At 44.1% G+C, this 26,718-nt stretch overlaps 1 protein-coding gene across 4 annotated transcripts in view; it reads left to right on the top strand.

The window, feature by feature from the left end:
* Window positions 1-26,718, top strand: part of ace (angiotensin I converting enzyme (peptidyl-dipeptidase A) 1) — a 154,925-nt gene that overhangs the window by 53,754 nt on the left and 74,453 nt on the right. For all 4 annotated transcript variants that reach the window (XM_072249001.1, XM_072249003.1, XM_072249004.1 and 1 more), the window contains exons 12-16: window positions 429-640; window positions 3,640-3,776; window positions 4,682-4,840; window positions 23,372-23,459; window positions 25,443-25,586. In XM_072249001.1, coding sequence (XP_072105102.1) covers window positions 429-640; window positions 3,640-3,776; window positions 4,682-4,840; window positions 23,372-23,459; window positions 25,443-25,586 — 740 coding nt within the window. The remainder of the gene's footprint in view (window positions 1-428; window positions 641-3,639; window positions 3,777-4,681; window positions 4,841-23,371; window positions 23,460-25,442; window positions 25,587-26,718) is intronic.

Here is a 26,718-nt window from a genome sequence, read left to right as displayed (position 1 = left end):
GCGAATTTGTAAATCTGACAGGAGCAAGGGATGTTGGGAATGGTGAGGGTGCAGTGCTGTGGGAGGGGTGTGGGACAGGTGGCAGAGAAGGAGTGCCAGGGTAGGGAGTAGTGCAGGTACAGACACACCCAGCCCTGAGATACAGGCAAGGTCAGTTGATTCCAAACAATTGGTTTATTGATCATTACAGAATGTCTCTCTGGTGCTTCCCACTCCCTCTCCTCTCCCTTCCCCTTTTCCCAACCATGAATCCCCTCTCTCTGCCCCCACAAGACTTTTGCACAGATTGTACATTGGTTTGAACAAGCCAGAAGTATCTCTTACAACCTTCCAAACCTTAACCTAAATAACAGAAGACGTAAGCCCATGATTGTTTGCCCAACCCCCTATAAGTAAAACTTAACTGCATCTCGCTGTCTCTGTTTCAGTGACGCACTGAAGGATGGCTCTTTGAGACATTGGGAGGATGTTCTTCGTGATTTTACAGGCAATGATAAACTAAATGCCTCTGCCCTGCTTGAGTATTTCCAACCTGTCACTGATTGGCTGGTGAAGCAAAACAATAAAAGCAAGGAGGAGTTGGGGTGGTCTGACTTACACTGGCAGCCTCCGATCCCTGAGGGATACCCAGATGGTATCGGTAAGTACCAACTGAAATGGAAGTGGGCACCAGATACAGTGAACTCTATGACAGTTATAGCAGCCAATCATCTTGTTTCAATCAGGTTTAACAATTTTATCAGCCAGGCCTTATTTTCTGATTTATTCCATTTCTATAGAAACTCGATTGCAGAAAGACATTGTTGAAAAGAATCAGCTGGCATGCTGACTGTTTACTAGATGTCAATCAGTGGTATATGGCAGTCATTGCAGGCAGGATTTGTAGAACCATTTCTTAGAATGACTCTGCCTAGTCAATGGTATTATGTACTTTCTATGATATAGCAGTTAGATAGTTTGAGACACGACTTTTGACGGCTTGGGAAGAACAGCTGAATCTATACTCCTGGAGTCATAGATCTCCACTGCAGGAATTGGTAAATGGTGGTTCATTGCCCAGATTAATCAACAACTGTGTTATCTGTTGGAACACATGATAACTAGTTTGGTTTTAGACAAGCAAGAAGACTCTTTTCCTCCAGCAGTTCCATGCTGTACTAAATGTATTAGTTTGCCTCCTCCCTACTTTAGAACACTGGCAACATTGGAGAGGACTAATTGGTTGTAAAACACTCCAGGATGTCCTGGGCATGCCAGCTGCTATATATAAATGCAATGGTTTCCATAAGGTTTGAAAGTGCCAGAGCCCTCTCAACCCAGGTGTTAAATGAGCAGGTATATCACAGCAACACACAAAATGCTGGAGGAATACACCAGGTCAGGCAGCATCGAGAAAGGAATGGACAGTCAGTGTTTCAGGTCAAGATCCTTCATCAGGACTGAAAGAAAGAAGGGACATAGCTAGTATAAAAAGGTGGAGGGAAGGGAGAAGAGCTGGTAGGTGATAGGTGGATCCAGGTGAGAAGGGGTGATAGTAGATGAGGGAGGGGAGAGTGGGGAACCATATGAGAACTGGAAGGTAATTGGTGGAGGTGACAAAGGATTGAAGTTGATAGGATCTGAATGGAAGGAAGGCAGAGCATGGAAAAAAGGGGAGGGTGGTGGGGAGGCTTATCAAAGCAACACACTCAAAATACTGGAGGAACTCAGAAAGTTAGATAGCATCTGTTAAGGGGAATAAGCAGTCAACATTTTGGGCTGAGACCCTTTATCAGGACTGGAAAGGAAGGGAGCCAAAGCCTGAATCAGAAAGTGGAGGGGTGGGGGAGGATTACAAGTTGGCAGGTGATTGATCTTGGAATGAAATGTTGACTGTTTATTTCCCTCCTTGGATGTTGTCTGACTTGCTGAGTTCATCCAGTATTTTCTGTGTGTTGCTCAAGATTTCCATCATCTGCAGAATCTGTTGTGTCTCAGGTTCATCACAGATCATTTTAAAGAATCAACAGTGGAAATAATGCCCATTAGAAAATAACTCCCAGACAGCGTGACAGTAAATTTGAGCCCCATGCGTTTGCTGACTGCAGTCTCCCACAATCCCTGCGTTGTAACTTAGTCATTATAGTTCAGCCCCAACATCACAAATCAAAATCAAATCAAATCAAGTTTAATTATCATTCAACCGCACATGGATACAGTTGAAAAAGGCAGTGTTCCTCTGGGGCCAAGGTGCAAGATATGCACAGCACATCCAAAATAGCGAGCCAAAAAAAACATAGTCACGCAAGAAGACACATATATAGTCTAAGACTCTGAGTGACGTGCCCCATAAATTGATCGTACAGTTCCTGGCAATTCAGCCTGTCATTCTGCCGATCGAACACTAGAGCGTCAATGGGAGAGGCCAGTCCCCAACCGAGCACGGACGCATGCTACACCACCTCCAACGTGTTCTCACCTGGACTGCAGCAGCAGGCAATCCCACTGCTTGAGGCCTAAACTGAGGCTATGCAGCTCCTACGCCACCTGTCTCACCACCAAACAAGGGAAATAGGCCTGAAGCATCTAACATTATCAGTGTACAACATAGTTGAAGACCACACTCTGAGGAGCCAGGTCTGATGGCAAATGGGATGATTTTAGCACTTAGTAGGAACAATAATCAGTGAAAATCAGCTTACCCTGCCCTTCATACAGAATGACTTTCTTTACCCTTGAAAGCAGCATAATAATCCTACCAACTTTAGGATGGCTGAAGGCATGTCTCAACCAATGAAGTGATGAAAATTTAAAAAAAAACAAAGATTCCGGAAATCCGAAATAATAACAGTAAATGCCAGAAACATTCAGCAGGTCAGGCAGCATCTTTGGAGAGAGAAACAGTTAAAGTTTCAGTTTCAAAATACTTCTCTGATGAATTGTCCCAGACCTGAAACACAGCAAAGAAGGTGCATGGTCTGTTAGCATCATGAACTTGAGATAAATGGATGCCTGAGCTGCTGGGTACTGCTGGGAAAGATGCCTACAGTTCCTCCAACTTCAAGACAGCACACACTGGGTTCACATTTCCTTCCTCAGCCTGTCACTGTCCCTAGTGATCAAATGCAAATCCAAGGCATCACTAGGAATGGCCATATTGTGGATGGCACGGTCTGCCAGTGGCAAACAGTGCAACTGTGGCAGCAATTTAACATGACCTTCCCAGCTTAGATACCACCTTCTTTGCTGTCCCAGTAACGCCCTCTAGCTGCAAGCCCTTTGACTTTCTTGCAGTTCTCCCATTTTCCATCCCCACTCGCCCACCCTCCCCTTAACTTCTTATATGCTAAGCTCTTGAAATCCCTCCACCCCCTCCCCATAGAACACTCTACAAAACATTCCTCATGATCAACACACAAAAAATGCTGGAGGAACTCAGCAGATCAAGCAGCATCCATGGAGGGAAATAAACAGTAGACCTTTCAGACTGAGATGCTTCATCAGGACCGACATGACCATGGCTGTTGGCTCCTAGGTGGCAGATTTTGTCTGATTTTCCTCCCAACCTTGGGTTGCTTTATTATGCTAACTAATTTTGTAAATACATCTTGTTGTTGCTTTTGTCATAACATGATTTATTTCATTTCTGGTTTCTGACAGATAAAATCACTGATGAAAATCAGGCAAATGCTTTTATTGATGAGTACAACACTGAAGCAGAGAAGGTGTGGTACGAGAGCAGCGAGGCCTCATGGACATATAACACCAACATCACTGAGCACAACAACAAGATCATGGTATGTTCAACCCCCATGCCTGTTCTCATTGCCCACTCAACAGTGCCTTAAATTTACAGATCACTTTAGTTTGCTGTTTGAGTCCACCAGGTGTGGGGTGGAAGACAAAATTTAATTGCTTTAGATAATCTGGCAGGTCCTGCCAAATAAATTATAGGCATCATTGATAATAAACCACATTGGAAACGATCTACTGATTCACAATAGACTATCCTGGACTCATTCTTGCCATTGTCCAATAGCTAGACTTTCACTAAACAACCCCTGTCAACACACAATAGACTACGTCAGGGATCCTGGAACAAGTTTGTTGCTAATCTAAAGCAAATTATGGCAATGGACAATAGATCATGTAAATCACATGGAAATTAATTCAAATAGCATCACTGAAGTTTCAAAGATAATGCTAATATAGTTCCATGAATGGGAAATAGCCAAATGCACCACGTGATCTTATGTTGATGTGTTTTAAGAAGCCCCCTGATGAAATGGAGGGAGAGGTGCATGGGGGGGAAGTGTCACCAGATCCTAGTTACAAGTGTGCATGAGGGAATACGCATGTGTCAGAAAATGCACAAATATTTGTCCGAATGCAACTGTGTGTCTCCATGGAGACTGCGCATGCCAGTAAATGTGCATATTGATGGCTGAAGTGCATGTTCTTGACAGCGGTGTACACGTGTGAATGAAATGTGTGTGTGTGTGTATATGCACGTCTGTGTGTGTTCATATGCGTGACTGTATGTGCGCATATGGTGTGTCTGTATGTGCATGCGCGTGTGCACACATCTGTGTGTGTGTGTGTGTGTGTGTGTGTGTGTGTGTGTGCGCGCTTGCATACAAGTACCTGTGTTTCTCCAGACGTCACAGAATGAAAACATCAAAAACATTTTTTTCCCCATCAGTTGGAGAAGAGCCTAATCCTGTCCAATCATACAAGAAAGTACGGGGAGAAAGCTCGTCAGTTTGATTACACAGATTTCCAAAACGAAGAAACCAAACGAATTCTGAAGAAAATGAGTGACATTAAGGAAGCAGCTCTGCCTGAAGCAGAAGTGAAGGAGGTCAGTGTCGTATTACTGCAGTAAGGTCTCCATTGTTATGCAAATACCTTCCTCTTTGGCATAGCTATGATATTGAAATAGATTTGTTTCCACTCCTGCTCTGCGGCTTCAGAGTTGACTAATGAGGCCCAGTGAGGCCCACAAACCTGCCACAGGAGGAGCTTGATGGAGCAAATTGGTAAAGTGGTACATTGGTTTATTATTGTCACATGCATAATTGCATGGTGTCCTTACAGATCATTTCATCACATCAGTATATTAAAGGAGTACAAAGGAAAACAATAAAACAAAGCAGAACAAAGCATTGCAATTACAGAGAAAATGCAGTCCAGGCAAACAATAAGGTGCAAGGCCATGACGAGGTAGATTGTGAGGTCACAGGTCCATCTTAACATACGTAAGGGCTATTCAATAGTCTTATGACAGCACAATAGAAGCTGTTCTTGAGCCTCGTGGTACATGCTTACAGGCTTTTGCATCTTCTGCCCATCAGAAGAGGGGAGAAGAGAAAATGTCAGGGATGGGTGCGGTTTTTCACTGCGTTGTCTGCTGTACCAAGGCAACAAGAAATGTAAACGGAGACTGTAGAGGGGAGGCTGGTTTCCACAATGTGCTGAGCTGTATCCACAACTCTCTACAGTTTCTTGCGGTAATTTTCAGAGCATTTGCCGTACATGGAGACATAGAATCAGAGAAAAGTACAGCAGAGAAACATTTGCTCATGTTCTCCTTAAACTTTTTACTATTCACCCTTAACCCATGACCTCTGGTTGTAGTTCCACCCAAACTCAGTGGAAAAAGCCTGCTTGCAATGACCCTATCTATACCCTTCATAATTTTGTACACCTCCATCAAACCTCCCCTCAATATTCTACCAAACTACAATGCATCTGAATAGAATGCTTTCTACAGTGCATCTTTAAAAATTGGTGAGGTTTGAAGAAGACGTGCCAAATTTCTTTAGTCTCCTGAGGAAGTAGAGGCATTGGTGAGCGTTTTGGGCTATGGCATCTGAGTTGTTGGATCAGGACAGGGCATTGATGATGCTTACACCAAGGAACTTGAAGCTCTCAACCTTCTTGACCTCAGCATAATCGACACAGACAGGAGTGTATGCACAACCCCATTTCCCAAAGCAAATGACCATCTCTTTTGTTTTGCTGACATTGAGATTGTTGTCATGACACCATGTCAATAAACTCTCTGTCTCCTTCCTATAATCTGACGTCGTTATTTGAGATTTGGCCCACTACGACGGCATCATCTGCAAACTTGCGGATGGAGTTAAAGCAGAATTTGGCCACTCAGTTGTCAGTGTACAAGGAGTAAAATAGGAGGCTCAGGACACAACCTTGTGGGATTCCATTGCTGACTGAACATTGTCTGCCATAAATGGTGGCAGAAATATTGCTGCCTTTCCTTATTGACTGTGGTCTGTTGATCAGGAAGTTAATGATCCAGATTCAAAGGGTAGACACTGAGTCCCAGGTCTAGGAATTTGGAGGTGAGTCTGCTTGGAATTATAGTATTGAAGGGGAAGCTGCAATTAATAAATAGTAGTTTGACATAGATATCTTTAGAATCCAAATGCTCCTGAGATGAGTGTAGGGCCAGGCAGATGGCATCCACTGTGGACCTTTACAGCAGTAGGCTAATTACAGTGGGTTGAGGTTGTCTGGGAGGCTGGAAATGGCGTTTGCTATGACCAGCCTCTCAAAGCACTGGTAGATGGCAAATGAGTGGGAGGGGAAGTGTTTCATCTGCCTTTTACAGTAGGCTCTCATTGGAGCTGGCTAAGTCCAATTCAGACCTCAGTCCTAGGAATGTTGCCCGGGGAGGGGATACTGAAATTGGCTTGCTGGAGATTTGGATCTTGCAATGGTGGAACTTCTCCAGTGCTTTAAGACAGGGGTCCCCAACCTTTTTCGCACTGCAGACCGGTTTCATATTGACAATATTCTTGTGGACCGGCTGACTGGGGGGGGAGGTGGTGGTAGGGTTGCCAATGGACAAGAGTAGCGGTCAAATACGTTGGGTTTACCCCGATAAAGACTACAATGACCATGAAGCCTTGCGCATGTGTGTACGATTTTTTTCTACAAATCCTTTTTGGCGATTCTGTTCAGCGGGGGCGGGTTGTTAATCATGACCGGAATATCGGTGATAAGTGGCTAATACACTCAATTTCCTTTCTAAGAGGGTTTCTCTAACAAATTTAATATTAAACACACAGCACATATTTTCCTCGCATGGATATAGTGATAAGTCAATTATCGGGGAGGACAGGGGAGCTTGAAGTAAGTGTTGAACGAACTTCCAGTAGAAGTGGTAGAGGCAGGTTCGATATTATCATTTAAAGAAAAATTGGATAGGTATATGGACAGGAAAGGCATGGAGGGTTATGGGCTGAGTGCAGGTCGGTGGGACTAGGTGAGAGTAGCGTTCGGCACTGACTAGAAGGGCAGAGATGGCCTGTTTCTGTGCTGTATTTATTTTTATACACACATTCTTTCTCTCACTCTCCTTTTTCTCCCTCTGTCCCCCTGACTATACCCCTTGCCCATCCTCTGGGTTCCCGCCGCCTTGTCTTTCTTCCCGGACCTCTTGTCCCATGATCCTCTCATATCCCCCTTGCCAATCACCTGTCCAGTTCTTGGCTCCATCCCTCCCCCTCCTGTCTTCTCCTATCATTTTGGATCTCCCCCTCCCCCTCCCACTTTCAAATCTCTCACTCACTCTTCCTTCAGTTAGTCCTGACGAAGGGTCTCGGCCCGAAACGTCGACTGTACCTCTTCCTAGAGATGCTGCCTGGCCTGCTGCGTTCACCAGCAACTTTGATGTGTGTTGCAACACACCAATATCGCTGAATCAGTGGGAGCCCTGGGCTTGTTTCCCTGCAACAAGACGGTCCCATCGAAGGGTGACGGGAGACAGCGATAGTCGAACGGGGTTCCTTATGTCCAGTCTCTTCCACAATTTAGTTTTCGTTGCATTCATTGCAGAGATGTTGGAAATGGAAGCAACGTTTTCAGTGCTTTTGTGGCTACCTCAGGATTTTTAGCCTTGACTTTGATCCAGAATGCCAGCAGAGATATTATGTCAAACATACTTTCCAGCCCGCCGTCATTTGCAAGCTTGAGGAGTTGATCTCCTTCCCGCGCTGAAACGGATGACACGTAGGTAATGACCTCGCATGCATAATGGCTCAACAGTGGCCGTGACAGGGAATGAGTGAGGAAATGTCCAACTGACTCCTATCACCAAATCATATCGCTTCCTCGTGACCCGGTTGCGCATGCTTTGCAGCCCGGTGGTTGGGGACCGCTGCTTTAAGATGCTGCTATGACTCTGAGTGCTTCAGTGAATGAACCGACAATGACTTGGGAGCTTAACTTGCATCACCTGTGTACCACAGCTTGATGAATGAGGATGGAAACAATGAGGTAGGAGCTTCCAGCTGTTGAGATGGGATATGAGCTGCATAGAAAGATAGAAACATAGAAAATAGGTGCAGGAGTAGGCCATTCGGCCCTTCGAGCCTGCACCGCCATTTATTATGATCATGGCTGATCATCCAACCCAGCCTTCCCTCCATACCCCCTGACCCCCGTAGCCACAAGGGCCATATCTAACTCCCTCTTAAATATAGCCAATGAACTGGCGTCAACTGTTTCCTGCGGCAGAGAATCCCACAGATTCACCACTCTCTGTGTGAAGAAGTTTTTCCTCATCTCGGTCCTAAAAGGCTTCCCCTTTATCCTCAAACTGTGACCCCTTGTTCTGGACTTCCCCAACATCGGGAACAATCTTCCTGCATCTAGCCTGTCCAATCCCTTTAGGATTTTATATGTTTCAATCAGATCCCCCCTCAATCTTCTAAATTCCAACGAGTACAAGCCCAGTTCATCCAGTCTTTCTTCATATGAAAGTCCTGCCATCCCACGAATCAATCTGGTGAAATCTTCTTTGTACTCCCTCTATGGCAAGGATGTCTTTCCTCAGATTAGGGGACCAAAACTGCACACAATACTCCAGGTGTGGTCTCACCAAGGCCTTGTACAACTGCAGTAGTACCTCCCTGCTCCTGTACTCGAATCCTCTTGCTATGAATGCCAGCATACCATTCGCCTTTTTCACCACCTGCAGTACCTGCATGCCCACGTTCAATTGGTGTATAATGACACCCAGGTCTCATTGCACCTCCCCCATTCCTAATCGGCCACCATTCAGATAATAATCTGTTTTCCTGTTTTTCCCACCAAAGTGGATAACCTCACATTTATCCACATTAAATTGCATCTGCCATGAATTTGCCCACTCACCTAACCTATCCAAGTCACCTGCATCCTCTTAGCATCCTCCTCACAGCTAACACTGCCGCCCAGCTTCGTGTCATCCTCAAACTTGGAGATGCTGCATTTAATTCCCTCATCTAAGTCATTAATATATATTGTAAACAACTGGGGTCCCAACACTGAGCCTTGCGGTACCCCACTAGTCACTGCCTGCCATTCTGAAAAGGTTCCGTTTATTCCCACTCTTTGCTTCCTGTCTGCCAACCAATTCTCTATCCACATCGATACCTTACCCCCAATACCATGTGCTTTAAGTTTGCACACTAATCTCCTGTGTGGGACCTTGTCAAAAGCCTTTTGAAAATCCAAATATGCCACATCCACTGGTTCTCCCCTATCAACTCTACTAGTTAGGTCCTCAAAAAATTCTATGAGATTCGTCAGACATGATTTTCCTTTCACAAATCCATGCTGACTTTGTCCGATGATTTCACTGCTTTCCAAATGTACTGTTATCACATCTTTGATAACTGACTCTAGCATTTTCCCCACCACCGATGTTAGGCTAACCGGTCTATAGTTCTCTGGTTTCTCTCTCCCTCCTTTTTTAAAAAGCGGGGTTACATTAGCCACCCTCCAATCCTCAGGAACTAATCCAGAATCTAAAGAGTTTTGAAAAATTATCACTAATGCATCCACTATTTCTTGGGCTACTTCGTTAAGCACTCTGGGATGCAGGCCATCTGGCCCTGGGGATTTATCTGCCTTTAATCCCTTCAATTTACCTAACACCACTTCCCTACTAACATGTATTTCCCTTAGTTCCTCCATCTCACTAGACCCTCTGTCCCCTACTATTTCCAGAAGATTATTTATGTCCTCCTTAGTGAAGACAGAACCAAAGTAATTATTCAATTGGTCTGCCATGTCCTTGCTCCCCATAATCAATTCATCTGTTTCTGTTGGTAGAGGACCTACATTTGTCTTAACCAATCTTTTTCTTTTCACATATCTATAAAAGCTTTTACAGTCAGTTTTTATGTTCCCTGCCAGCTTTCTCTCATAATCTTTTTTCCCTTTCCTAATTAAGCCCTTTGTCCTCCTCTGCTGGACTCTGAATTTCTCCCAGTCCTCAGGTGAGCCACTTTTTCTGGCTAATTTGTATGCTTCTTCTTTGGAATTGATACTATCCCTAATTTCCCTAGTCAGCCACGGGTGCACTACCTTCCCTGATTTATTCTCTTGCCAAACTGGGATGAACAATTGTTGTAGTTCATCCATGCAATCTTTAAATGCTTGCCATTGCATATCCACCGTCAACCCTTTAAGTATCATTTGCCAGTCTATCTTAGCTAATTCACGTCTCATACCTTCGAAGTTACCCTTCTTTAAGTTCAGAACCTTGGTTTCTGAATTAATTATGTCACTCTCCATCTTAATGAAGAATTCCACCATATTATGGTCACTCTTACCCAAGGGGCCTCTCACAACAAGATTGCTAATTAACCCTTCCTCATTGCTCAATACCCAGTCTAGAATAGCCTGCTCTCTAGTTGGTTCCTCGACATGTTGGTTCAAAAAACCATCCCACATACATTCCAAGAAATCCTCTTCCTCAGCACCCTTATCAATTTGGTTCACCTAATCTATATGTAGATTGAAGTCACCAATTATAACTGCTGTTCCTTTATTGTACACATTTCTAATTTCCTGTTTAATGCCATCCCCAACCTCAGTACTACTGTTAGGTGGCCTGTACACAACTCCCACCAGCGTTTTCTGCCCCTTAATGCTATGCAGCTCTACCCATATCGATTCCACATCCTCCCGGCTAATGTTCTTCCTTTCTATTGCATTAGTCTCCTCTCTAACTAGCAATGCTACCCCACCTCCTTTTCTTTCATGTCTATCCTTCCTGAATATTGAATATCCCTGAATGTTGAGCTCCCATCCCTGGTCACCCTGGAGCCATGTCTCTGTAATCCCAACTATATCATATCCATTAATAACAATCTGCACTTTCAATTCATCCACCTTGTTACGAATGCTCCTTGCATTGACACACAAAGCCTTCAGGCTTGCTTTTACAACACTCCTAGCCCTTATACAATTATGTTGAAAAGTGGCCCTTTTTGATTTTTGCCCTGGATTTGCCAGCCTGCCACTTTTACTTTTCACCTTACTACTTTTTGCTTCTACCCTCATTTTACACCCCTCTGTCTCTCGGCACTGGTTCCCATCCCCCTGTTGTGAACTAACCTCCTCTCTCCCAGTCTCTTTAATTTGATTCCCACCCCCCAACCATTCTAGTTTAAAGTCACCTCAGTAGCCCTCACAAATCTCCCCGCCAGGATATTGGTTCCCCGTAGGATTCAAGTGTAACCCGTTCTTTTTGTACAGGTCACACCTGCGCCAAAAGAGGTCCCAATGATCCAAAAACTTGAATCCCTGCCCCCTGCTCCAATCCCTCAGCCACGCATTTATCCTCCACCTCATGGCTGATCTGTCTGTAAACTCAGCTCCATCTACCTGCCTTTTCCCCATAACCCTTAATTCCCCTACTATGTAAAAATCTGTCTAACTGTATCTTAAATATATTTAGTGAGGAAGCCTCAACTGCTTCCCTGGGCAGAGAATTCCACAGATTCACCACTCTCTGAGAAAAACAATTTCTCCTCATCTCCGTCCTAAATCTTCTCCCCTGAATCTTGAGGCAATGTCCCTTAGTTCTAGTCTCACCTACCAATGGAAACAACTTTCCTACTTCTATCTTACCTATCCCTTTCAAAATTTTGTATGTTTCTATAAGATCCCCTCTCATTCTTCTGAATTCCAGAAAGTATAGTCCCAGGCAACTCAATCTCTCCTCATAGGTTAACCCCTTCATCTCTGGAATCAACCTGGTGAACCTCCTCTGCACTGCCTCCGGAGCCAGTATATCCTTCCTCAAGTATGGAGACCGGAACTGCACACAGTTCTGCAGGCGCAGCCTCACCAGTACCCTGTGTAGTTGCAGCATGATCTCCCTGCTCTTGAATTCAATCCCTCTAGCAATGAAGGCCAACATTCCGTTTGCCTTCTTAATAACCTGTTGTACCTGCAAGCCAACTTTTTGTGATTCATGAACAAGCCCTCCCAAGTCCCTCTGCACAACAGCATGCGGCAATCTTTCACCATTTAAATAATAATCTGCTCTTCTATTATTCCTTCCAAAGTGGATGATCTCGCATTTACCAACATTGTATTCCATCTGTCAGACCTTGACCCACTCAATTAACCTACCTATATCCCTCTGCAGACTCTCAGGACCAGCAGACTTATCTACCTTCAGGCCCTCTAATTTCCTCATATCTATCTCTTTAGTGACAGTGATTTTATTGAGGTCCTCACTTCCCATTTCATCCATAACATCCTTCTTTGGCATTTAAAACGTGTCCTCCACCATGAAGACCAACACAAAATAGTCATTCAATGCCTCAGCCATTTCCTTATCACCCAATATCAGTTTCTCCTTCTCGTCTTCCAAGGGACCTACGTTGACTTTAGCCACCTCCTTCTGCTTTATATATTTATAAAAACTTTTGCTCTCTGTTTTTATATTTTGTGCTAATTTACTTTCATACTCTATCTTCCCTTTCCTTATTTCTTGTTTAGTTGTTCTTTGTTGCTTTTTAAAGTTTTCCCAATCCTCCAGTCTCCCACTACTCTTTACGACTTTGTACACGTGAGCTTTTAATTTGATACTATCTTTTATTTCCTCAGTTATCCAAGGCTGGCTCTCCCCACACTTACTGTCCTTACTTTTGACTGGAATATACTTTTGTTGAGCACTCTGAAAAATCTCTTTGAAAGTATTCCACTGTTCCTCAACTGTCCTACCAAATAGCCTGTGCTCCCAATCCACATTAGCCAGCTCCTCCCTCATCCCATTGTAATCTTCCTTGTTCAAGCATAATACACTAGTTTTAGATCTAACTATTTCATCCTCCATCTGTATGCAAAATTCAATCATACTCTGATCACTCTTTCCAAGAGGATCCCTGACTACAAGATCGTTAATCTTACCTGTCTCATTGCACAGGACTAGATCTAAGACAGCATTTTCCCTTGTAGGTTCACTAACGTACTGCTCAAGAAAGCCATCACGGATGCATTCTACAAAGTCCTCCTCAAGACTTCCTTGACCAACCTGATTCACCCAATCTCTGTGGAAGTTAAAATCCCCCATGACAACTGCCGTTCCGTTCTTACAAGCCTCAGTAATTTCTTGGTTAGTTGCCTCTGCCACTGCAATATTTTTATTAGGTGGCCTATAGACAACTCCCACCAGTGATTTTTTTTCCCTTTACTATTCTTAATCTCTACCCAGATGGACTCAACATTCTGCTCCGTAGATCTTACATCGTCTCTCACAATCGCTCTGATCTCATCCTTAATTAAGAGCGCCACCCCACCTCCTTTGCCTTCCTGCCTATCTTTCCGTATTACCTGATACCCTTGGATACTTAATTCCCAGTTATTCCACCTTGCAACCAGATTTCTGTAATGGCCACTAAATCATGTGCTTTGGTACTGATCTGTGCCACAAGTTCACTCACCTTGTTTCAAATACTACGGGCATTTAGATAAAGTGCCCTTATACTCATTGTCCTCCGAGGACCAGACCTATTCTTCTCCATAATTATCTTGAAACTAATGGAATTATGATCACTAGATCCAAAGTGTTTTCCTATACTTACTTCTGTTACCTGCCCTGTCTCATTCCCTGGGAAGATCCAGTATGCACTTTCTGTAGTTGAGACCTCTACATATGGACTAAGGAAACTTCCCTGAACTCATTTGTCAAACCCCATCCCATTCAGTCCTTTTACAATATTGAAGTCCCAGTCAAAATGTGAAAAGCGAAGAACACCTACTTTCACAGCTTTCTACTTCCTGCAACTCTCCACTACCTCTCTACAAATTTGCCCCTCTAAATCTTACTGACTCCCAAATCTATAATATGGTCCCATTAACGTGGTCATCCCTTTCTTATTCTTCAGTTCAGTCAGTGACCACTCAGGTACGACAGCCACAGATGGCCAAGTGTGGGTTTAACAGAATGAGAGAAATAGAAGTACTTGGGAGAGACAGAAACCTCTCTCACTATGGACCTCCAAGTGGTGGAGTTTGAACCACGACAATCCAGGGGATTATTACTGGTGCAGTATCAGCATCCCCCCGTATGCAAATGAGACCACTGGGGCTGGGTGGCAGAGCTCTCAGAGAAGAGGTTTGGGATCAGACTGTGTGGAAGCAAATGCCTGTTGACTGATCAACGCCGATGGAAAGGCAGTGAAGGGTTGTCAGAGGATGGCCGAGGAAGGATGTGTGATTTCAGGGAACTGAGCATTTGACTGGGAGGCATTGTGATAGCGAGGACTAGAGTGAAGGGAAGGCATTGTAGAGTATGAGATGGTGGTGCTTCTCCAACGCAGATGCAACTGCAGCAGAATATCAGGATTAGGGATGATGGTAGAGGGAAAAGCTAGGAAAATCCCAGTGTCCAGGTGAAAGTGAATTGGAGATGGAGGTGAGGGTCTTCATAGAGCAATGAATTTAACTCCAGAAACGCACATTAATTCACCAATCTGATCCGTTAGGAAGCTAGGTAGATCATGGAGAATATGATTAACCATGAGTATTAAGTAAGGGCATTCCTTCATGTGTCCTAATAGTTACTGCTGTCGTAGATTTGTGGTTCTTTAAGGTTGTGATAGCCAGGGGTGGTAGTGGGCATAAGCCACCACTGCCTATTAAATGCTCCCAATGGTGTGTGTTACAAATAGCCTCTGACAACCAAGTCCAGCTCCTGACCTTCACGTGTGGCTTAGCTACTAAGCCCGGCAGAACTACTCTTACTGACAGGAAAAGGCGAAAAGGCGAGTTACCGGCACCTTAAAACCAATCGCTTCGGTCAGATGGGCTCGTCAGCCGTGGTTGGCACCTCATCTAGAAGAAGGGAAACTCTGCTCTCAAACCTCCGCTGCCTTGCGGTTATACCCACTCATGGGGAAGGCTTTAGGAGTAAACCCCAAGGGAAAAGTCCAGAGCTAGTGTCCCTCAGCCGGTCGTACACTGTGTTCAATACTGACTGCAACTCCTGCGATGCTGCTGGTACCAAACTGTATCAGACCTTGATGTTCCTTTGGATTCATCAGATGTGTGGAGAGGGGGAGCTCGCTACATGAGCGACAGCTTGTTCTCCATATCGTACTGCCCAGGCTTGTGTATCTAGACAGCTGGGACCCAACATCCATGGTCGACTCTGACTGACAGAGGCCTTAGTCAGTCAGGTAGATGTAATCAATGCTACACCAAGTTTAGCAGCAGTACACAGTGTTACAGATCTCATCATTTACAAACTACTCTAACGTGGAAAGAAGTAATTAAGAAATAATTAAGTGCATAGCTGCGGAAGCAGTTTTAAGTATGGCCCATGGAAAACTTATTGTGCACCTCTTAGACGTTACTTTGAGTGGACATGGCACTCTGACCATGTGAATTGCATTGATTAGTTACCTATTGGGCATCTTTTCTCCTGAGAATAAAGCACCTCCCGATAAGGTTACTGGTAGATGGGAAGGTTACAGTTGAAGTGCCAGAGGGGTCAGATTACCCAGTACTAGCAGCAAACTGGAGGACCTGAGAAGCCATATCAATATACAGTGAATGGGGTCTGGGAAACAGGAGGATTTAAGGAAGACAATCACTGCTTGTGTCACGTTATCTTCAGTGTAAATTACAAATCGTTCCCTTGTAATGTTCAGTTAATTAACTACTTGTAACATAAATTATCTGACTATGCTGCCAAGCCTTTACTGTATTCACAGAAAATATAAGTCCCTTACAGTATGCACTAAGAGTTGATAACTGCACCCTGCTGTGTTCACTGAAACTGTCCATTGTAGTGTGTGTTTCTGAGTCTGAATTGCCCATTATACTGCACTGTACCGATCCCAAAGTAAACGTTTAGAATGAGTTATCAATGCTGTAGACTGCTTCACTACATTAAAGAATGCACGGTATATAAATAGGTTTGTAGCTGTGCTGGTGGTGGCCGTGGTGACCCTGTGTGATGATCAGCAAACTGGTAAAATCGTCAGAATCAGAATCAGGTTTAATATCACTGGCATATGTAGTGAAATTTGTTAACTTTGCAACAGCAGTACAATGCAATACATAATAATAGGGAAAAAGTCTGTGAATTACAATAAGTATATATACATATAATAGTTAAATTGAACATTGAGAACCTGAAATGAAGGGATGGTGAGGGGTTAACCTGCAAAATGTCGATTTCTGCTTTCTCTTGGGGGATGGAGGAGAAGTCACCATCAGAAGATGTGGAATAGAGAAAAATCTACGAGACATGAAGAATAAGGGAGGAATCATCAGATGAGCGTGGAGAAGGTGACTAGGAATGGGTGCTGTATTATGTTAATAGAGGTGGACTATAACAGAGATAGCATGTAGAGTGTCAGAATTTTGGAGGGGGAAGGTGATGTCATGGAGTGAGGGTTCAGAGTGAGAAGGGTCAGTGTCAGGGGTTATGGAGTGAGGCTTCATGGTGTGAGTGGTCAGGTGTGAGGTGTTAGTGTGAGGGAGTCACTGTGTGAATGGGAGAGGTCAACACAGGTGCTATCATGGTTGGGAGAGACTGGTGTTTAGGGAAGGTTTGGGCAGCTAGGTGGGGTCAGGATGCCAAGGCATTTCAGTCAGTAAGTGCCGGCAGCCTGATATAGAAGGAGAGCATTCACTTCATATTGTATCAAAAAAACAGGCAGGTGGGCAGAGGGTGTTGGCTCTGCTGGTAAAAATGAAATCCTTAGAAAGAGGTGTCATAGGATCAGAAGATATAGAGTCATTTTGGGTAGTTTAAGAAGCTGCAGGGTTACGAGGACCCTAGTGGGAGTTACATACAGGCCTCAGAACAGTAGCCAGGATGTGCGCTACAAATTACAACCTGAGATAGAAAAGGCATGTCAAGAAGGGCAACGTTATGATATCATGGGAGATTTCAATATGCAGGTTGATTGGGAAAATCAGGTTGGTGCTGGATCCCAAGAGTGATAATTTGTAGAAGCCACGTGAGATCACTTTTTAGAGCAGCTTGTGGTTGAGCCCACTATGGAAAAGGGAATTCTGGATTAGGTGTTGTGTAGTGAACTAGGTTTGATTAGGGAGTTTAAGGTGAAGGAACCCTTAGGAAGCAGTTATCATAATATGATAGAATTCACTCTGCAGTTTGAGAGGGAGAAGATAAAGTCAGATATATTAGTATTGCAGTAGAGTAAAGGGAATTACAGAGGCATGAGAGAGGAGCTGGCCAAAGGTTCAAAGGTTTCAAAGGTATATTTAATGTCAGAGAAATGTATACAATATACATCCTGAAATGCTTTTTCTTCGCAACCATCCACGAAAACAGAGGAGTGCCCCCAAAGAATGAATGACAGTTAAATGTTAGAACCCCAAAGTCCCCCCCAGCTCCCCTTCCTCCCACCGGCAAAAGAAAGCATCAGCACCCGTCACTCAGCAACCATCACTGAGCACTCAAGTGTGAGCAAAGCAGCAGCAAAGACACAGACTTGCAGTACCCCAACGACTACACGTTCACCCGGTATTCGACATACCACAGGCTCTCTCTCTCTCCTAACAAGGGAGAAAGCGATGTCTCCGTTTCGCAGTGAGAGGGGAGACATAACAAACAACTCGCTGGTTTACGATGTTAAAAGTCTATTGCATCGCTTTTTCCGAGTTTTGTGCTCAAAGATCCCAGGTCTCTCGGCACACAGCCAAAAATCTTCCAGCTCCCACAACACACTGGTCCGAGACACCGACCTTTGATCTGCTGGTCTCCAGAGCCCCGAGATCCTAGGCCTCAAAAGGGGAGCTGAACTCTTAGGCCACGCCCTTGGAATGTCGGATAACGGCCAGTCGTGACACCCCGAGAGCAAGTCCCATTCCCGCAAAGAACCAAAGTCAGCGTGTAACTCCAGGTCAGGGTCCTCAAAAGAACCCTGAAAGGGAAAATAGAGATATTAACGATGGAAATAGAGCTGTTTCCAAAAATGCAAGCAAAGGAGTCGCCGTTTACCTCTATCTTAACTAAGCTCAAGTTGATTTGAAAGAGTCACTAGCAGAGACGACAGCTGGAGACTCTGGAGGCAATTTGAAAGGTGCAGGATAGATACATCCCAAAGATGAAGAAGTATTCTAAAGGGAGGATGAGGCAACTATGGCTGACAGGAGAAGTCAAAGACAGCAGAAAAGCAAAAGAAAGGGCATACAGCATTACAAAAATTAGTGGGGAACTGAAGGATTGGGAAGCTTTTAAAAACCAGCAGAAGGCAACTAAAAAAGCCATAAGGAGAGAAAAGATGAAATATGAATTTTTTTTTCAGATATACAGTACAAAGAGTAAAAGAGAAGTGTGCGTGTTTATCGGACTGCTAGAAAATGAAGCAACACACACAAAATGCTGGGGGATCTCAGAAGACTGGGTAGCATCTATGGAAAAGAGTACAGTCAACATTTTGGGCCGAGACCTTCAGCAGGACTGGAGAGAAAATGATGAGGAGTAAATTTAAAAGGTGGGGAGGGTGGAGGGAGAAACATAAGGTGACAGGTGAAACTGGGAGCAGGATCCCCTTCTGTGATCTCTGCGACCCTCCGACTTTCAACCGTGTGCTTTTTCTTGACTTCATCTCGCCTCCTCCTGGAGGCTGTAAACAGAGTCAGCCAACGAGCCAAGTTGGTATATGGGCCCAGTGAGGAGGCTACATCTGTGGGGGCTATTGTCAAATGATTCACTGCATGCTGTGTGACTGCTGTTAAGAATTGATTAAGCAGTTTGTTTGTTTAAACCTGTGTTCAAACTAGTGTTGGGGAAAGAGACAAAGGTACTTTATTACGGATGCCACAGAGATTAAGGTTTGGTGTGATTCAGAGAGATTATCCACAAATAAAGCTTTTATTTTGAGTGGGGTGGATGTCTGATTTCCCAATGAACAGGTATTCAGAGTGCTAAATCCTATAAAGGTTTTGGGGAAGGTTATGCTGATTGAATGGCGTTTTGACCAATTGGCTGGTAAGGATGTCATGTTAGTCCAGACCAGCAGTGACATGACTGAAGTCGTGCTGCCTGATAGGTTGGGAGACCCTGGAGAGGCAGGGGCATGGACAGTCTGTATCTTTAGAGAAGGGGGCATGTAGCTGAGGGTGAAGACTTTAAAGACAAGTTGTTCTCGTTTCTGCAAAGTGAGGGAAAAGAGTTGTCTGATGTGAAAGGTCTAATGGGTCCTTCAGTGGCTGATTTAAATTCTGAGCCGGTTTTGACCATTATATCACTGGTTGATAAATGCAGAAGTGTACCTGCGGAGAGCCAAAGTTATCGTAGGGTGGGAGTGCTCTCTGAGGTCAAGCCCACACCCGATGGGGAAGAGGAATATGGGGCTTGGGCTGACCAGACATCTCAGATACTGGATGAATGGCAGTGCTCAGATAATATGATTAAAAACAGAGACTGGGAGAGAGCTTAAAGGGTCTGACGGCTGACGTAGTTTGGTTCCTCAAGGCAGAGAACCCATTAGTCACGTCAGCTAATTACTGTCAAGCTCTGGAAGATGCCTTTGGCACGGCCGAAACCACAGCCGATCTGATGATGGAGAATTAGTCACACATTCCAGGAGGAAGGAGAGAAGCTTGTCTGCCTACCTTTTCAGGCTGGAGAAACCACTGCATCACTTGTGTCACAAAAGGGGCATCCAACCGTCTGAGGGAAATTGCCTGAGGGTGGAACAAGTTGTGAAGGGCGTGCTGTCACACGATGTGATTGCACTACATATTTGAATGACCCACAAGATACACCCTGCTCCATCTTTTACTGATTACTCAGAGAAGTTAGAGAAGAGGGAAACATGATTGAGAAGTGGAACATTTCCAAAAGTCAGGTAGTGTCTCCAGCTGTAGCTGCTGCTGCTAAAGAGACCTCTGATGCCACAGAGATACAGCTTTCAAGGAGTGAGGTGGAAATCCTTCATGCTGAGCTCATTCGATGGATGTCTGCTCATGTCTCAGCTGAATGTGAAATCTGACCCACCTGTAGGACTTAGGACAAAGAGAAATGCTGCTGAGAAGGGTCCCTTGACGAGAGAGGTGATGGGTATTTTCTGTTACAACTGTGGAGAAGACGGACATGTCAAGTGAGACTGTGAGGGACAGGAAAATGTTCGGAGAGCACATTAACGGGTGATTAAACAGGGAAGAAAAGGGACAAAACTACGGAGGGACCCAGTAAAGGAATGGGCTGGTGTTTCGGAGAGGATACGTTTCAATTGGTGTATCAAGGGAAACAGTAAAGTGCAAAACCCTATTCCTGAAGGTTTAGTGGGACCAAGCTCTGATGTATCCATATGGATTAAAGGTGTTTATACTAGAGTCATACTTGACACAGGTTCTCAAGTTACTTTGCTTTATCGATCCTCTTACAACCGGCATTTGAACATTTACCATTGGCACCACTCAGTGCCATTGAGATTCAGGGACTTCGTACTGATGAGTACCCAGACGATGGTTATTTGTCCTTGAAACAAGCACAGGTGTTGTAGTAGCTGAGACTATTGACACGCCCATGTTGGTCTGCTCAGAACTGGTCAAAAAGGATGGATCTTCCGTTCTTGTGGGAACAAATGTGCAGTTTTGGTCTCCAAATTTGAGGAAGGACATTCTTGCTATTGAGGGAGTGCAGCGTAGGTTCACAAGGTTAATTCCCGGGATGGCGGGACTGTCATATGTCAAAAGATTGGAGCGACTGGGCTTGTATACTCTGGAATTTAGAAGGCTGAGAGGGGATCTTATTGAAACATATAAGATTATTAAGGGATTGGACACGCTGGAGGCAGGAAGCATGTTCCTGCTGATGGGTGAGTCCAGAACCAGAGGCCACAGTTTAAGAATAAGGGGTAGGCCATTTAGAACGGAGTTGAGGAAAAACTTTTTCACCTAGAGAGTGGTGAATAAATGGAAATCTCTGCCCCAAAAGGCTGTGGAGGCCAAGTCTCTGGGTGCTTTCAAGAAAGAGATGGATAGAGCTCTTAAAGATAGCGGAATCAAAGGTTATGGGGATAAGGCAGGAACTGGATACTGATTGTGGATGATCAGCCATGATCACAGTGAATGGCAGTGCTGGCTTGAAGGGCCGAATGGCCTACTCCTGCACCTATTGTCTATTGTGTATTGTCCAATACTTCCGTTGTGAGAAGGCTTGTGGGAGCATGCAAGGAGAGGAATGGGGAGAGAGCTATTTGAAACCTTGTCTGTTCACCCTGTGTTCAGAGCTGCTTTTGAGAAGGTGCAAGTTGCTCCTAAGCAGGATGATGAGCAGAAACGAGGAACTATATGGTACACCAGTCTAAACCTGTCATGTTGTGTCCTGGAGGAGTAGCTAGAGTGACAGGAACCCCAAATTTTGCTGGAATGCCCAACATCTTGGCCATCCAGGTGGATGCTCCTGATGATCAGGAAGAAGAGTCACATTTACCTGAAACAGTACTGCTGATGAGACCTAAACAGCAGAAAGCTTCAGCTGTCTATGCAAACAGGATGAGAGTGATTGTCAGGAACACCTCAGGAATAGAGGTTACCCTCACACGTGTGGTGCCAATCGCCCCTCTTCTTCCTGTGATGGTAGTGTCTAGATTTCCTGGGGAAACAGGAGAGAAGATGTTGGAACGCAAAGCTGCTTTTTCTACTGACGAGTCTGATATTGGTTGCTCCAAAAGTACTTGCCACACTATTAGAGGGACCGAACATGTCCCTTTCCGAGAGAGGCCTCACCAGTTAGCACCAGCCCAGGTTGAAGATGTTCAGCAGCACCTGCTTAAACTGAAGGAAGTTATGTTCAGTCATGGAGCAGGGGGATCTGAGCCGTCGGACGACACAAGTGATAGACAAGGGGAGGCACCCTCTAGTAGACAGGAGGGGTCACAAGGAGTGGTTGAAGCTGAAGATGAGATAAGGAGATCTCAGAGAGTCAGGGCTGGCAGAGGATGCACCTGGGAAACAGTGTGTTATGTCCATTCCCATGGGGAGATATGTTACTTCCATATACATAAAGACTTGGCCTCCACAGCTGCCTGTGGCAAAGAATTTCATAGATTCACCACTCTCTGGCTAAAGAAACTCTTCCTCATCATCCTCATTCTAAAAGGATGCCCCTCTATTCTGAGGCTGTATCCTCTGGTCTTGGACTCCCCCACAATAGGAAACATCCTCTCCACATCCAACTCTATCAAGGCCTTTCACCATTCCATAGGTTTCAATGAGGTCACCTCCCCCCACCCCCATTCTTCTGAATTCCATTGAATGGAGCCCCAGAACCATCAAACACTCTTCATATGACAAGCTATTCTATCCTGGAATCATTTTCATGTTTTATTTTGAGGGAACACATACCAATCCTCACAGATGGATCAGAAGTAAAGAGAGGGAGCAATTTCAAGTTCCTGGGTATCAATATCTCTGAGGACCTAACCTGGACGTAACATTTTTATGCAGGTATAAAGAAGGCAAGACAGTGGCTATATTTCATTAGGAGTTTAAAGAGATTTAGTTTGTCACCTAAAACACTCAAAAACTTCTACAAATGTACTGTGGAGAGCATTGTGACTGGCTGCATCACTGTCTGGTATGGGGGGGGGTGGGCTACTGCACAAGATTGAAATAAGTTACAGAAACTTGTAAAATCTTATAAAATTAGTCAACTCCATCATGGGCACCAGCCTTCACAGTATCCAGGACATCTTCAGGGAGCGGTGCCTCAGAAAGGCAACGTCCATTACTAAGAACCCCACCACCCAGGGCATGCCCTTTTCTCACCGTTACCATCAGGTAGGAGATACAGAAGCCTGAAGACACACACTCAATGATTCAGGAACAGCTTCTTTCCCTCTGCCATCTGATTCCTAAATGGACATTGAACCTGTGAACACTACCTCACTAATTTTTATTTCTGTTATTTTGCACTGCTTATTTTAACTTCACTATTTAATAGACATATATTTAATGTAACTCCATTTTTTCTCTATTATCATGTATTGCATTGTACCGCTGCCGTAAAGTTAACAAATTTCACAACCTATGCCGGTGATATTAAACCTGATTCTGATTTTCCAGTGACTTTATTTTTTCTTTCCAGTACAAAAATGTCTTGTCTGATTTGGAGACCGCCTACAGTGTTGCTAAAGTATGCAGGAAGAATGGGACCTGTTACCCTCTGGAACCCGGTAAGTTACAGCCTGCAGTGGGATAGTTTCACCAACTTTCTCACACATTAACTAAACACAGTCCAAGTACTAGAGAAATTTCAATCCTGTAGTGCAGAGCATTCCAGTTATAGAGATTGAATGTGCAATATCATTCCACATCTACACAGTGAGTTTGCAACATTATTGCAGATATACAGAGTGAGTGTGCAACACCATTCCAGTTGTACAGATGAATGTGAGTGTGCAACACTATTTTTACAGCTTAGAGTGAATGTCTGGCACTATTCTTGTACAGAGTGAGTGTGCTACACTGTGGTAAGTTAAGGATGGGTTTGCTTGATAGAAAGTACATCAGCAGGGCTGCATTTGGACAACAGTACACCAGACAAACAAGAAAGCATGCATGCTGAGTGAGCTCACAGGAGGAAATCACAGAGGAAGGGCATGCATAGATCAAGAGCTGAAGTAGCACATGCCCAGGGATTGCACACACCAGGGAGTGCACAAGAGTTGTACAGAACAAGGGAGGATGCTCACAGTAGAAGTGTGCTTGTTGGATGCGCGCACGTGCACACACACACACCAATCTCCCCTGGGCTTTCAACATTTGGGAAGGAAAAGCAAAAGGAGGTAGAGTTGCTAACATCATTACAGTAGTTAGAAAAGGTCTTAGCTTGGCAGACCAGGATGTGGAAGTAGAATTAGCTGGGTAGTGATTGAAAACACAGCAGGGGCAGAAAATGTTAATGGGGGTGATTATAGGCCTTCATGTAGTAGTTGTGATGTAAAAGATAGTATTGAGCAGTAAACCAGAGCTGCATGTAACAAGGATAATACAGAAATCATGGGGGACTCCAACTGGCGTTGAAACTGAGTTCATCAAATTAGACTAAAGGAGAAATTCCTGGAATGTACATGAAGTGGATTTCTAGATCAGTCTGTGGAGGAACTGTCAAGGAAGCAGGTTATTTTTGATGTAGTATAGGGTCCATGAAAAAGTGAACATTAATACTCTTCATGCAAAGGTGCCTATTAGAAAAGAATGGCCATATATGATGAAATTTTTTGTTAAGTTTTATTGGTTTAGTCAGAGTAATCCAATCAGATATAAGAAGCAGGTTGGCTATGGTAGATTGGGGAAGTCCACTGAAGGGTCTAACTGTGGGCAGGCAATGGGTAGTATTTAAATACATAATACAAAATTGAAAATACAAGAAAGGTGATTCAACCATTGGCAACAAGAGATGTTAGAGGTATTTTAACATCTAAGCAGAAGATCTTTAAAGGTTTTCCAAAACAAAACAATAAACTTGAAAATTGGAAGTGATTGTTAATTCAACAGGAAATTGATGAGAAAGGGGAAATGGAAACTGACAAGAATCCTAGAACGAGGTTATAATGAGTATGTAAATGGATATGAACAACCAAGGGCAAATGGAGGTCCTCTAGACAGAGTAGAAACACTTTATTTTGAAGAATAAAGAAATGGCAAAGGAATAATTTTTCCTTGTCTTCATGGAAATATATAAAAAATTTCCTAGAACACTGGAGAACCAAGGGTCCAGTGCAAATAAGAGAGAGAGAAAAAGTTTTCAGTAAAAGATGAGAGGCATTGATCATGTGGATAGTCAGAGGCTTTTTCCCAGGGCTGGAATGGCTAGCACGAGAGGGCACAGTTTTAAGGTGCTTGGAAGAAGGTACAGAGGAGATGTCAGGGGTAGGTTTTTTACGCAGAGAGTGGTGAGTGCATGGAATGGACTGCCAGCAACGGTGGTGGAGGTGGATACGATAGGGTCTTTTAAGAGACTCCTGGATAGGTAGATGGAGCTCAGAAAAATAGAGGGCTATTGATAACCCTAGGTAATTTCTAAAGTAAGGACATGTACAGCACAGCATTGTGGGCCAAAGGGCCTGTATTGTGCTGTAGGGTTTCTATGTTTCTATGAAACAGCAGTAGGTGCTGAGCTGCTCCTGATGGTCACACTCTTTTGTCATCCACAGATCTGACAGATATCATGGCCAACTCAGATGACTACAATGAGCTGCTGTTTGCCTGGAAAGGATGGAGAGATGCTTCAGGAAAGAAAATGAGGGACAACTTCAAGAGATATGTGAAACTAAGCAACAAGGCAGCAACACTTAATGGTGAGGCCCCGAGGGGTTTTAGTTACTTTAGTTCCTTTGTCAAGACAGACTTTAATGATTAGGCAAGGAGGCTAATATTTTAATTTGAAATGTGTTTATCTATCTGACTTTGCCTTCTGCCCATAAATGTAGTGCAACACAGATCATGTAAACTGCTAAAGTTTGTTCTATCATCTTATGTTTGGATCTGATTAATCACGATTATATCAAACTCTCCAAGGACAGGTATAGCACAGATCTGACATATAGGTTCTGCAGGGACTGGGTTTCTCTTCCTGGACAAGGAGGATAATACTTTAATTTGAAATGTGCAAATAAAATTATTTTTAAAACAACGTTAAGGCAAAAAATATACAAAATAGTGGCTGGGGGTATCCCAAATAGACAGGTTGTACACAGAGTAGAGCTCCATCTACACTATCCCATCACACACTCACAGATAAGGGACAATTCTTGTATAAGTCCCTCTACATTTTCCTGTTACACACTCCCAGAGCAGGGGCAGCAAAGTTCAAAAAAAAATTCATTATCAAGGTACATATATGTCACCCATATCTATATACTACTAAAACTCTCATGCTCTGTCTGTCTGTCTGTTTGTGACCTTCAACTAGCACAAACAGTGCATTACAGCGGCACTTTTTTTGCCTAAATTGAATTAAAATGCGCTAACTTACAGAATGCAGGCAAAGCTCAGGGTTATATATTTGTATAAAATTGCTCATTCCCCAAAAATCAACAGGCTGCCTTTCACCCGAGACCTGATCGACCATCATGGAGATCGGGGCGCCACAGCCCGACGAATGCGCACGGCCAGCCTCAGCCACGCCTCACGATGCTCACAGCAGCCACACCAACCGCAGCAAAAGGGCAGGGTTATCACATCCATTTAGGAGAGCACCAACCACATCATCAAGAAACAACAGCATCTTGGAGGCTTTGGTGTTACTGCTTCCTATCTTCTATCAAGCATTAGGGTAAAAATATATGGATAGCCTAATGTCACGTGGAAAGAGAAGGGGGACATTATGGTCAAGAGATGACACCAAACATCGTCGGGAAGCGGCAAGGGGAGGGAGAGAACAACAATCGGATGAGGCCAGGGCCGCACAACTTCAGGATCAAAGAGTCA

This window comes from Mobula birostris, chromosome X (assembly GCF_030028105.1).
Source record: "Mobula birostris isolate sMobBir1 chromosome X, sMobBir1.hap1, whole genome shotgun sequence".
Classification (NCBI taxonomy): Eukaryota; Metazoa; Chordata; class Chondrichthyes; order Myliobatiformes; family Myliobatidae; genus Mobula; species Mobula birostris.
The sequence above is the reverse complement of the archived record's forward strand: the minus strand, read 5'-3'. Positions and strand labels throughout refer to the sequence as shown.